The sequence below is a fragment of the Myotis nattereri genome, assembly GCF_964212035.1.
Source record: "Myotis nattereri genome assembly, chromosome: 11".
In the NCBI taxonomy this organism is placed as follows: Eukaryota; Metazoa; Chordata; class Mammalia; order Chiroptera; family Vespertilionidae; genus Myotis; species Myotis nattereri.
In genome coordinates, this window is record NC_138086.1 from 76176816 (window position 1) to 76189628 (window position 12813).

The window sequence follows — 12813 nt, forward strand, 5'->3', positions numbered from 1 at the left end:
TTGCAAAACTAGGAGACACTAGGGGGAAAATACATTATAAAAGATGAGAATTCAGCAAGGTATCTGGGTTTAATATTAATATATAGAAATAAAAATCTTCCACAGATGCAAACAACCATTTAGAAATAGAAAGGAAGGGAAGATTACATTTTACTAGCAATAAAAAAATATTAAACATTATGGAAAAAGCTTAAGAAATGTACAATATCAACATAAAAAACACCACAAGAAAGTTTAAACATCATTAACACTACAAAAAAACAAAAAACAAAAAAATACCTGAACAAATAGAAAGGCATATCAGCCCTAGCTGGTTTGGCTTAGTGGAAAGAGCATAGGCCTGTGGGCTGAAGGGTCCCCAGTTCCATTTTGGTCAAGGGCACAGGTCCCGATTGCAGGCTTGATGCCCAGTAGGGGGCATGCAGGACGCAACCGATCAGTGATTCTCTCTCACCATTAATGTTTCTCTCTCTCTTCCTCGCTGAAATCAAATATATATATATTTAAAAGGCCTATCATATTTAGGGTTAGGAAGACCTAATATCTCAAAGATATTAGTTCTCTCTAAAATAATCTACAAGTTTAATTAAATCCCAATAAAAATTTTAACAAGAGCTTTTTAGAACAGACTAGGTGATTCTAAAGTTCAGAAGGAAAAATAAGAAAAGCTTAGAAAAATTTGAAGAATAGTAATGATTAGGGGTAGGTAGGAACAAATCCTACAACATATAAAAACTAGAGGCCCGGTGCACGAAATTAATGCATGGGTAGGGTCTCTATGCCTGGCCTACGATCAGGGCTGATCGGGGCCTTCTGGCTGCCGTCCAGGGCTTTTTTAATTCTGCACTTCCCCCTGGTGGTCAATACACATCATAGCAAGCAATCGAACTCTGGGTCTCCTGGTGGAACTCCCGAGGGGACAATTTGCACATTAGGCTTTTATATAGAGAGATATGTAAAGTCACTACAGTTAAAACACTGTGTACTGGTGTAATAGAATTGAAGACCAGATTAATGGAATGCAATAAGAGATATAAAAATGCCCTAACCGGTTTGGCTCAGTGAATAGAGCATCAGCCTGCGGACTCAAGGGTCCCAGGTTTGATTCTGGTCAAGGGCATGTACCTTGGTTGCGGGCACATACCCAGTAGGGAGTGTGCAGGAGGCAGCTGATTGATGTTTCTCTCTCATCAATGTTTCTAACTCTATCCCTCTCCCTTCCTCTCTGTAAAAAATCAATAAAATATATTTTTAAAAAAGAGAGATATAAAAACAACCCCAGTATATTAAAAAAATTTTGGTAATCCATATGACAGAATATTATGAATACATTTTTAAAAATAAAGAAACCTTTGTCCTAGCTGGTTTGGCTCAGTGGATAGAGCGTCGACCCTCGGACTGAATGGTGCCAGGTTCGATTCTGGTCAAGGGCACATACCTGGCCCAGTCCGAGGCATGTGTGAGAGGCAACCAATCGATGTCTCTCTCTCACATTGATGTTTTTCTCTGTCTCTTCCTCTTTCTTCTACTCCCTCTAAAAATCAATGGAAAAATATCCTTGGGTGAGGAATAACAAAAATAAATAAATAAAAATAAAGAGACTTAATGTACTGATATGAACTGATTTTTCAATGTATATCATCCAGTACAAAAAGAAAGAAAAGTAAAGAAAAACAAGGTAGAAAACAGTGTATGGGTTATGTGTTTAAAAAGAAAAGAATATGCCAAAACCGGTTTGGCTCGGTGGAGAGAGCGTCGTCCTGCGGACTGACGGGTCCCGGGTTCGATTCCGGTCAAGGGCATGTACCTGGGTTGTGGGCACATCCCCAGTGGGAAATGTGCAGGAGGCGGCTGACCGATGTTTCTCTCTCATCGATGTTTCTAACTATCTCTCTTCCTTCCTCTCTGTAAAAAATCAATAAAATATATATTTTTTTAAAAAAGAATTAACTTAAAAAAAAAAGAAAAAAAAAAGAAAAGAATATGCCCTGGCTGGTGTGGCTCAGTTGGTTGTAGCATCATCTGGTACTGAAAGGTCAAGCGGGTTCAATTCCTGGTCACAGCACATACCTAGGTTTCAGGTTCATCTGCTTGGGACAATGTTTCTCTCACATGGATGTTTCTCCCTCTCTCTCCCTTCTTCTCTCTGAAAAGCTGTGCTGCCATCATGGCCCTTGATCCTGAGGTTAGGGAGCTGTGGTGGGGATTCTGGAAATATCCACCCCAACCATGCCCACCATCCTTTTTCAGGGAAGATGCCTGCAGGGTAAGCTCAAGGCTCTACTGGGCCAGTTGTGACGCCAGAGCTCCCTCCCTCACCCTGGCCTCCAATGAGCCTCCAGCTTATCCCTGGACCACATGGTGCCGGAACTAGTCTGTTCAGACACCTAATAATCCCCTAAAGCTTGGGTGCTTCCATCTCCCCAGGGCGTGGACCAAGTCAGAAGCTCCAGGCCTGTTGGCGAAGGCTCACAGGGCACCCTGGCTCTCAGGATACCAGCTTTCATCAAGGTTTCTCATCCTCTTTCGTAATGGCTCTTGGTCAGTAAACTGGTTAAATTTTTATCAATCACTTGAGGGGTCAAATCTAGAGTAGTGGCTCCCATGTTGGAGGGGACATTTTCAAATTATCTGGAAAACTATATGGTTGTCACAACTGGGAGCAGGGAGAGGGGTTCTATTGGCATCTGGTGAATAGAGGTCAGGGTGCTGCTAAGCATCCTACATTTCACAGGACAGCGCCCCTCACCTCTCCCCCACCCCCACAAAGAATTATCCAAGGCTGGGAAACCCTGTCTAGAGGGTTTCAGTAGCATAAGAACCCTTGGGAAACTTGAGTCCCAACTCTAATCCAGCAGGATCTGGAGTGGGCCCGGGAACCTGCATTTTCAAACAGTCCGGTTAATTCTAGTATAGGTGGACCATATTCTGATTCCTGGAACTGTGCCAGCCTGGTAGCCATCGGAGCACTTATTAAAAGTCTGGGATAGCCCTAACCGGTTTGGCTCAGTGGATAGAGCATCAGCCTGCGGACTCAAGGGTCCCAGGTTTGATTCCCGTCGAGGGCATGTGCCTTGGTTGCGGGCACATCCCCAGTAGGGAGTGTGCAGGAAGCAGCTGATCAATGTTTCTCTCTCATTGATGTTTCTAGCTCTCTGTCCTTCTCCCTTCCTCTCTGTAAAAAGAAAATCAATAAAATATATACTTTTAAACAAGTCTGGGATTCTTGCTCCATCCCTGGAGATTCTGTTGTAATGGACCTGGTCCGGCATTCTATGGGTTTGTTTGTTCTGAGTGATTCTTATGCAGATTTGTTAATACGCAGTGTGGACTGTTAGCGTAAACTGTGGTCACGTGCCCTCACTCTTCTGATGGTGGTTGTCAACTGACTTTGTTCCTGGAAACTCCAAGGTTTATAAACAAAGGTCACTTCCAGGTGATTATGAGAAGCAACCACAACCGCCCCCATGGATTTCACACACACACACACCCTCACATTCCCACTGTTATGAATGAACGATTCTATTTCTGTTCAAAGCAACTCCAGTTCATCAAGGGGCCTTGCTTCAGGGGCTTCATCAAGGCGGGTGCTGCTGTGGCATGCAGTCATCTGTGTGTACCTCCCCTCCCACTGAGAATCCGGGCTGCTGGCTGTCCCTAGGACAGGTTGGAACTCGTCAGATCTAGCAGGATGCTGAGGAGGGAAAGGTCAGAGGGGATGGGTGGGAAGCCTGGCATCACGGCATCAAGTTGGAAAGGCACCTTAGCTCTTTGCCCTTTGTTTCCCCCAAGCAGTGGCTGGCACCTGGTAGGCATCAGTTATGGTTGTTGTTGTTACATACCCTTGAAGGAAATTTCATCCAGGCTGTGGAATCATCCTCAGAACTGTCCCTGCTCCCGCTAACAGGTCATTAAAGCCCCAGAACCTGTAAAATCATGCTCCTCTGGGTGGCCAGGTATAAACTGGGCTCTGGAGGTTCCCATCCTGCGCTCAGGTGCTGCCCCCTGCTGGCCATCTGTGTGTCCTACCTCACAGCCTTTGTCTTCTCCAGAGTCCACCATCCAGAGCAGGCTGGATTCATCCTCCTCTCCCACTGCCAACACGCTGGTCAGCTTAGCTACTAAGTAGACCTTTAATCTGCCCACTCGTCCTTACCACCGCTCACCTGGGGCCCTGTCACCAGGCTCCTGCCCATTACGCACCCTGTAGAGATTATCCCAGAAATCAAATTGGGTCATATCCCTCCCTGGCTTTCTTTTGTGGCTTTGCATTGCCCTTTGGGTCCACCCAAGCTCCTCGGCCATGGTCAGGCCCTCAGCGGTCTGGTCCCTCCTCTATGCCCTCCCCACCCTAAATTTCTTGTGCTGGCTCTCACTGGTCTTGAAGTGCTAGTTCCTTCGCTTGCTGTTTCCCTGCCCCATGCAGGACGTGCTCACCCAGGCCAGGTGCAGAGCAGGCAGATTTGGGCCCTCAGGTATTTGGGAATGAGGCAGGCTACACTCCAGAAAGGTTGGGAACCTGCTTTATTGCACAGTCCAAGAATTGTTCACTCTGCAATCGGGCACAGATGAGTGGTGGTCAAAGATCCACTTGAGCAAGGCTCCCACTTTCTCCTCCTCCTTCCAGGCCTGATCCTGGCAGAATCCAGACCAGCTGCACTTTCCTTCAGGTCTCAGGAAAATGTAGTTCTGTGTCCACATCCCAGAGCTGCAGCTCCAAGCCACTTCGAGCCCTCTTTCCTGTCCCCATCCTCACGCCCACCCTCTGAGGACATGGAAATCAGCTGGGCAGGGAAAGGGTGGCCAGCAAACTTGGCCTCAGCCAGGACTCTGCCACTGAACAGTGATTTCCCACCACTCGTGAGTCACTAGATACAGATGAGGTTTTCTGTACAACCCACACACAATCCCCCCACCCCAGGAGAGCCACAGGGGTCAGGACAGGAAGGGACTTTGAAAGGGGCCTGTCGGATATCAAGGGGAGGCCCAGCCTGAGCTCTGAGCAACAGGCCAAGCCCAGACCAAGAAATCCAGGTGAGACACCGCACACCCTCCCGCAGGTCCAAAAACAATGCCCACTACGTGGGAGGAAGGCCAATCAAATAAATAGTCAATAAATACATGAAATTGGCTTCTTCCTCCAGGGAGGCCATGCGGCAGAGAGGAGACCCTGGTTAGCACTGAGACTGGGGGAAATGTCTGGGATCTCAGCCTCAGCTCTCCTGGGAGTGAGGGCATGGGCTGCGGGTCCCAGGATCTCATTGGTCTGCTGCCTGCTCAGCCAGTCAGGGCCGATGCCCTCCCATCCCTCACCATCCCAGCCGACCTCAGAAGCCCTCCGTGCTGCCCAAACCTTCCCTACACCTGTCTCTCTTCATCCTCCGCAGCTCAGGTGACCTAGGGGCTGCTGTGAGGGGCTCTGAAATCTGCCCTCACTGCAGCCGAATGAGTGGAGTCCAAACTGGGGGCAGGAGCTGCCTCGTTTCTGAGCCTCTGGGAGGGAGGGGTGCTTGTCTGCAGACTGGGGGGCAGGTACAGGAGGAGTGGAACAAGGTATTCCGAGGAGGGACACTTTCTGAGCAGGCCACTTTATGTGACTTTACAACCATAAAGAATGCTAAACATACAAGTTTCAATCGGGACCCAAATTACCATGGTGTTTTGGGTGTGAATGATTTTCCATTACTTCAACACAGAGGGATCATGACACAGCTGTGGGGTGGAACAAAGGGGTCTTCAGGGACAGTTGAGCCAAGGTTATCCGGAGAGCTGGGGTACCTGAAAAGCACATCACATGAGAGGGTCACCTCCTCGCTGTGGACACCCCCTCTCTACCACCCCCTCCCTGCCTCTGCCCCAGTCACTCAGCTTATCTCAACTTCCTCTGTCCAGTTACTGCCTCGACGCTCCTGGGCCCCAGGCCGTCCCCTCTCAGGACAGGCTCTGCATCCCCGGCCCTGCCCTCTGAGCCCTCCGAGGAAGCACCTCGAGGACCTGGTTTGCTCTCCATCTGGTGCCCAGCACAGTGCCAGGCAGGCGGACAGTAGGTGCTCACTTTTTTTTGTCTAATAAATGAACATCTGAATCCAAACATAAACGCTTAAAACGGTCCTGCCTGTTCTCTTCCTCCACCCGAGGTGCCCCCTACCCACTGCCCTGGCCCAGTACCTGGGCTGAAGCAGCAGCGGTCACTCCCACAGGAAGCGCACATACCAGATGGTCTCATTCTTCAGCTGTGGCCCAAACAGAGGGTTCAGCTGGGCCAGGATGGCGATGAGCCAGCTGCCAGGGACAGCACATTGAGGGTGAGCTGGGACACAGCGGGAACCTCCCAGATATGTCTCCTGCGAGGCTTGTTGTCACATGACCCACCCAAACACCAGCTGCAGGGTCTGTGAGGGGCAGGTCGGCTGGGTCTGGGGTTCGTGGGTTTTGGTTTAGATTAGGTTTGATTTGATGTTCTGTAGATTTATTAGGTCTCTGAGTTGAGGCTGGACTCTGGGGTGAGGGAAGAGGTAAGACAGCCTCCTGGGCTCATTGGGAGTGATTCCAGCTGTGCCCCAATACATCCCTGGTGCGGGCCACTCCAGTCGGCACCTGGGAGCGGGACAGGGTTGTTCTGATGGGAGGCATGTCAGAATCACCCCCTTTCAGGAACAAGATGAAGGAACTACCCCAACATGAGGAAGCGGGGATTAGAATGCCCCACTCCCAGGCCCGATGAGGATAGGACAGGGCCTGTCTCTCAGGCCAGAGCTTTCCAGCGACCACAGGCTGCACAGATGGGGTCGGGGGTGTCAGGCCCTATCATCATGACATCGTTTGCCCACAGAAGCAGGCCCCAAAGACCCTGGAGGTGCGTGACTTCGCATGCCTAAAATGCTGGTGCCAATGGGGCTCGGTCTGGTTTTGTAGGAAGGATCCAGCTCTTCTACCTCTGAATCCCCACGGCAGCCAATCACCTGCCTGCTGCCCAGGACACTGTCAGAAATGGCTGCCCGCTTATCATTGGCGTTACCCCAAGTTTATGTTTTGTAAATATAATTCCTAGGCATGGCATTTGCTTAAGTTGCCCCACCTTTCTGCCCATGTGCATCTGATCTGCAGCCCAGGTTCCCTTCCCTTATGCTGATGTGGTGTTTGCAAATACCCACACGCTGCCTATGTTCCGTCTCCCACCTTCCCAGTCACTATCCTCTGTCCTGGTCTCTGACCTTCAAACCTCAGCCCCTCACAGGCCCTCCCTGGGAGAGATGAGGACATCTGTCCAGCCCTAAAAGACCAAGAAACAGCACAGAGAAAGGGCCTCAGAGATGCTCTGTCCAGGGAGAATTCTGGAAAACCATATGCCTCATGTATTTAAACTAACATCTGAAAGTCGTCATTATTTTTTTTAACAGGTTTTATTTTTTTTGTTAATAGGAAGCAGAAATATTAAACATTATATAAAGTGAAATTAGAATTGACTCATAGGAATAACTAGCTCATGATCTCATCAGACAAAACAGGTTTTAACTATGTAACAGGCACCAAGTCTGAAATCAATCATGCAAAATTTTTTAAATGTGGGTATTAACCTATGCATTTGAAAAATTTGGCAATCCTAAGAAATATCCTAGTTACTTTGAAAAGAATCAGCTACCTTTTAAAGAATCAGCATTTTATCATGCTACTGTCCTACCCTGAACACCCAACTACACCAGTCTTAAGCCAAAAAATAGTGTATGAGACCCAGGAAGATGGGAAGCCACAGAGGCCTCACTGGGCTTGATTGATAATGAGACAGGCCTCCCTAACACTAGAACGTGGACTTACTCCTCGGTTTGGCAGCCAGGATGATTTAAACACGAAGCAAGGAAACACAAAAGGATTGGAGGGGTGGGAGGGGCTATCATGAACAGCAGTTTTAGAAAGAGACCATCTAGGCCAGTGATGGCGAACCTGTGACACACGTGTCAGAGGTGACACGCGAACTCATTTTTTTGGTTGATTTTTCTTTGTTAAATGGCATTTAAATATATAAAATAAATATCAAAAATATAAATCTTTGTTTTACTATGGTTGCAAAGATCAAAAAATTTCTATATGTGACACGGCACCAGAGTTAAGTTAGGGTTTTTCAAAATGCTGACACGCCGAGCTCAAAAGGTTCGCCATCACTGGTCTAGGCGTTGAGGACCTGGAAATTGATTCCCTTGAACTGTCCAGGTTCTCAAGTCCCTCTGATGCTCTTCGATGTCCCCAGGGCCCCCTTCCAGGTTTGGAGACTGCATCTGGGGGCTCTAAGTGGCTGTATCACAACCCCCCAGGGACGTGCATTATAAGTTCGGGTTCCCAAGCCCAGACCTTGAGCGCTGTGATTGGGTGGGTCTCGGGTGCAGCCTCAGAGCCGCATTTCACAGTCTCTCCAGGTGGTTCTGATGCCAAGCTGGGCATGAAAAGCACTGAGCTGGCCCAGCTCATTTCACACCTGAGAAAGCCGCAGCCCGTGGACACCACAAAGCTTGTCCGGGTGACCGTTTAGACCCAGGACCGGAGTTCATGACTTCCAGCCTGTTGCTCTCTGCCATTCCAAACCGCCTCCTTTCCTGTGTTTGACAGAGGGGAGGGGAGGGGGAGGGGAGGGGAAAGGCACTGGCTGATTTTGAGCTGGGAGAGAGGTACTTACAAGAGGTAACAGCAGACAGCAGTGGCTACCAGCATGGTGATGATCACTCTGCAATGGGAGAGGATGTCAGGTCAGGGCCAGGGGTGGAGCCAGCGCCCTCAGAAGCCTGGCCAGGGCCAGGGAAAGAGCTCCTGGTGTCAGCCCCTTTCCCATTGGTCTTCCCCTGTCACCGGCACACCGGAGGCTGAGTTCTTTTCAGATGGAAAATAAAAATGCTAAGTGTCACCTCATGGGGAGGCTGGCCTTGACCATATCAGAATCACCTTATGATTCCTTCCCTTCATCTCCCTTCTCTGTCACCCAATATGTCCCCATCTTAATGCAGCCGTGTTGGGACTAGGCACTCACAGAGCTGCATTTGCAGCAACCCACTGTGGAGGAGTCTCTGGAATTCAAAATTCACTGGGCAAGGGGAAGGAAAACGTAAGACTAGACGACAGGACAAGAAGCAAGGGAGCTGTGCACCATCTCTGAGGCAGACTGAGTGGCTACAAGAGCGCTGTGTCCACTCAGACCACTGGAGACAGAGCCCACAGGGCAGCAGGGGAGGCTTCTGTCAGAAGAAAGAACTCACCACGGTTTGCCCGAGAGGTGAGACACTAACAAGCTGTGGTCCTCAGCCCTGCAGATCTTGAAAAACAGAGGCAACACCCCTGTGTCCACAACTCCAGCCAGAGCTGAACTGAATCCAAACCAGACCCTATGACCTCTGACCAAAAGCACTTGAACTCTGCACCAGAGAAATTAGCACTGGATCCACTCTTTTAACATTACCAAGCACCGTCCCGTGCTGGGCCCTGGGGTCTACAGTGGCCAAGACGCCCACCTGGAGCATGAAGGACCTTGTCATCGAGGGGAGACAGTGCCTTGTCACTGACAACAACATGAAGCAGAAACCGGCGAATGGTGTAACAGGCACAGAAATCTGCTCTGGGACCGCCACAGGCCAATGATACCGACCAAAACACTCAATACATAATACCACTGCTGCATCGTTAGGAGTTTACATGCGTTATTTGGCGTGATCCTCACAGCAGCCTTAAAAGGCAGCCATCGCCCTGGGCGGGTGGCTTCACTGGTTGGAGCGTCCTCCCATACATCTCATGGTTGCCGGCTAGATTCCGGTCAGGGCACGTACCTAAGTTGCGGGTTCAATCCCCCATAGGGGCGGTAGGGGAGGCAATCAATCGATGTTTCTCTCTCGCATCATCATCATCATCATCTCTCTCTCTCTTGTCTATGGAAATATGTCCTCGGGTAAGGATTTTTTTTTAAAAAAGGCCTTCGCCCTAACTGGTTTGGCTCAGCGGATAGAGCATCGTCCTGCGGACTGAAGGGTCCCAGGTTCGATTCCGGTCAAGGGCATGTACCTTGGTTGCGAGCACATCCCCAGTGGGGAGTTTGCAGGAGGCAGCTTGATCGATGTTTCTCTCTCATCGATGTTTCTAACTCTCTATCCCTCTCCCTTCCTCTCTGTAAAAAATCAATAATATATATATATTTTTAAAAAGGCCATCATCATCATCATCATCCTCCCCATTTTGCCTATGGGAAGAAAGGGAGGCTTGAGCGGTGACATTCCAAGGTCACAGCCGGTGCGGTGTGAACAGTGGCGAGCCACAGCGGGACTGGCCAGAGGGGTGACCCTGGAGCATCTCCCGCGACAGTCGGCTCTCCGCCCTTCCCCGACCCTCTCCGCCCTCCCCCGGCTGCACGGGCCGAGCGCAGACCCGGGAGGAGCGGGCGGGGGGTCCCGGACCGCGGCGGGCGCACTCGCCCCTGGAGGGTCCGCGGGGAGACAGGGCCCGCGCGTCCCTTACCCGCGGTTGGGTCCTTTGGGCACGAACCAGGGCCCGGCGATGCCGATGAGGCCCCAGAACGTGGTGAAGACGATGACCGGGAGGGCGAAGGAGTGGGCCGTCATGGCGGGGCGCGGGACGCCCGGACCGGGGTGCGGGGTCAGCGGCAGACGCTCCGGCGCGCGCGGGTCCTGGCCGCTGAGTGGGCGCCCGCGCATGCGCACCAGGCCCCGGCGGCCCGGGGAGCGCCCGGCATCCCCACCTGCGCAGGCGCGCGCGCATCCTTGGGGGAGAGGGTCCGGGCGATGGGCTGAGGGCGGGCTTTCTGGGCAGCCCGATCTACTTAGCTTCGATCAGCTTCTCCAGTTCCCTAATTCTAAAAGAATTCATAGGGCACAGGCCTGTGTCGAAATGTTTTATTCAGGCTAAAACATTGAGAATCAATCGTGGTTTTATAGACCTCATTTGCACATATTTGAAGGAGGACATTCCTGGGCCGTCATCCTCCCCCCACCCCCCACCCCCCCCACCCCCCACACACACACCTGAGTCCTTGGCTGGCAGACACCTGGATGCGGGAATTGGCCAATCTTCGCACTGTCCTGCCCAACACTGAGCACGCCTGGGCTTGGGAGAGAAGCAATAGTCCAGTAGTCTATGCTCCCCAATGTACCCCGCGGACAGGGCGGGGGGGGGGGGGCAAGGCTAAGAGTACAGGGCCTTTCTCGCTTCCATCCTACCAATTCACCCCCACAATGCCTGGCCTAGGGCAGATTCCCGAACTGCACACAGAAACTTGTGTGAGCGGGCTCCATCTTGGCCGTGTAACACACTGCCCAAGGTCCTGCCCCAAGGGCAGGAAGAGACATTTCCACGGGTTCAAGGCAGAAAGTGAGAGCAGAATTCCTGGCACAAAGGCTAAGTGCTAAGGGTGGGGAGACAGGAAGGGAGAGTCAGAATCCTGGGAACCAGGGGTCAGCCATCCAGTGAGCCTTTCAGATACTAGTGTTGCAGGGGCTCTCAACACCTTTAAGGACGGGGGAGTGGGCAGACTGCTGGCTGAGGGTCCGACCACCTCAACTTGCAACAGAGCAGGGACCCCAGCTGGGGCCGGCAGCAAGGCCAGCAAGGAGCCTGAACAAGCAAGGCAGGGGCAAAGACGCCCTGCCCCTGCCTCCGCAGCGGTTAGGTAGGTAGGAGCGGACACACCATCTCCAGCCAGAGCAGCAGCCGAGGAGCCTGCTGAAGGAAGCTGCCCCGGAAGGAAAGTATTTTACTTTGGGGAAGAAGGGCAGATGGGCAAGAGCACGCAGGAACCTCACAGTGCGGGGGCCCTTCTGTGCCTGGAGTGGGCACACAAGTTCCGGAGGGACCTTACAGCCAGGCCCTGAGCCCCAGGCCTGGGGGTCTGAGCAAGCAGGCCTGGGTACATATTTCACAAGCACCCCAAGGAGTCCCAGGCTGAATCCCCAAAGCAATGTTGGGAAGAATGGACTAGACCAGTGGTCGGCAAACTCATTAGTCAACATAGCCAAATATCAACAGTACAACGACTGAAATTTCTTTTGAGAGCCACATTTTTTAAACTTAAACTATATAGGTAGGTACATTGTTATTAACTTAATTAGGGTACTCCTAAGGCTTAGGAAGAGCCACACTCAAGGGGCCAAAGAGCCGCATGTGGCTCGCGAGCTGCAGTTTGCCGACCACGGGACTAGACCATCATGCCGATGCCACATCTTAGGAGCACCTCTTTCCACAGTAAAGACATGGGTGACGGGACAGAGGATGACAACAAAGGCTGAAAGCAGCTGAGTCCCCTCTGTGCAGTCTGAGGGCTGTCTTGCAGGTAGGTGGATGCACTGTCATGTGCCAGTTCTGTGTCAGGCTGGGAACCAGCAGGCACATGGACTCTCTGCTATTTAATGGAGGGGGAAACTGAGGCACAGCAAAGAGGAATGATTAATCATGGCTGAACTACTGCCTGTAGTAGAGCAGGGACCGGATCCCAGCCTCCTGAGGGCAACTCGGTCCAGTTTGCTGCTTAGGAAGGCACTCCAGAACGATGCAGGTCAAACACAAGGGCCGCAACTGTGGGACTGGATGGGACGCATGGGCTTGGCCCGCTCCAGGGAGATGCTTCTCTCGCCTGGCCTGGAGGCGCAGAAGCTCTCTGGAGTGCTCTGTGCAAAGGGCTTTGCTTGTCTCACCCTAAAGGACGGTCCTAGGAGGAGGTAGAGAGATTCTCTGATGAGTTTCCCATTTTGAAATCAGACTGTACCTGCTTGTTATAGAGCCAGGGTGACATCCCAGAGCCAGGCCAGCTGGTCATCCTCTGCCCCTCAC

The 12813-nt window shown here is 51.3% G+C and overlaps 1 protein-coding gene across 1 annotated transcript; it reads right to left on the reverse strand.

Annotated features, from left to right (window-relative positions):
- Nucleotides 1–4506: 4506 nt before the first annotated feature.
- On the reverse strand, nucleotides 4507–10701 carry ATP6V0E2 (ATPase H+ transporting V0 subunit e2). Its single transcript, XM_081102046.1, has 4 exons — nucleotides 10489–10701; nucleotides 8669–8716; nucleotides 6169–6282; nucleotides 4507–5778 (listed from the first exon to the last, which is right to left on the reverse strand). Exons 1-3 carry the CDS (start codon nucleotides 10683–10685, stop codon nucleotides 6189–6191), a joined length of 339 nt encoding a protein of 112 aa, XP_080958172.1. The 5' UTR covers nucleotides 10686–10701; the 3' UTR covers nucleotides 4507–5778; nucleotides 6169–6188.
- Nucleotides 10702–12813: the final 2112 nt, after the last annotated feature.

Excerpts from the sequence above, each read along its gene's own strand:
- ATP6V0E2 (XM_081102046.1), bottom strand. The coding sequence starts at position 10,685 with ATGCGCGGGCGCCCACTCAGCGGCCAGGACCCGCGCGCGCCGGAGCGT. Across the intron at positions 8,717-10,488 it reads CCCAAAGGACCCAACCGCGG|AGTGATCATCACCATGCTGG; the intron begins GTAAGGGACGCG and ends CTCCCATTGCAG. Across the intron at positions 6,283-8,668 it reads GCTGTCTGCTGTTACCTCTT|CTGGCTCATCGCCATCCTGG; the intron begins GTAAGTACCTCT and ends TGTCCCTGGCAG.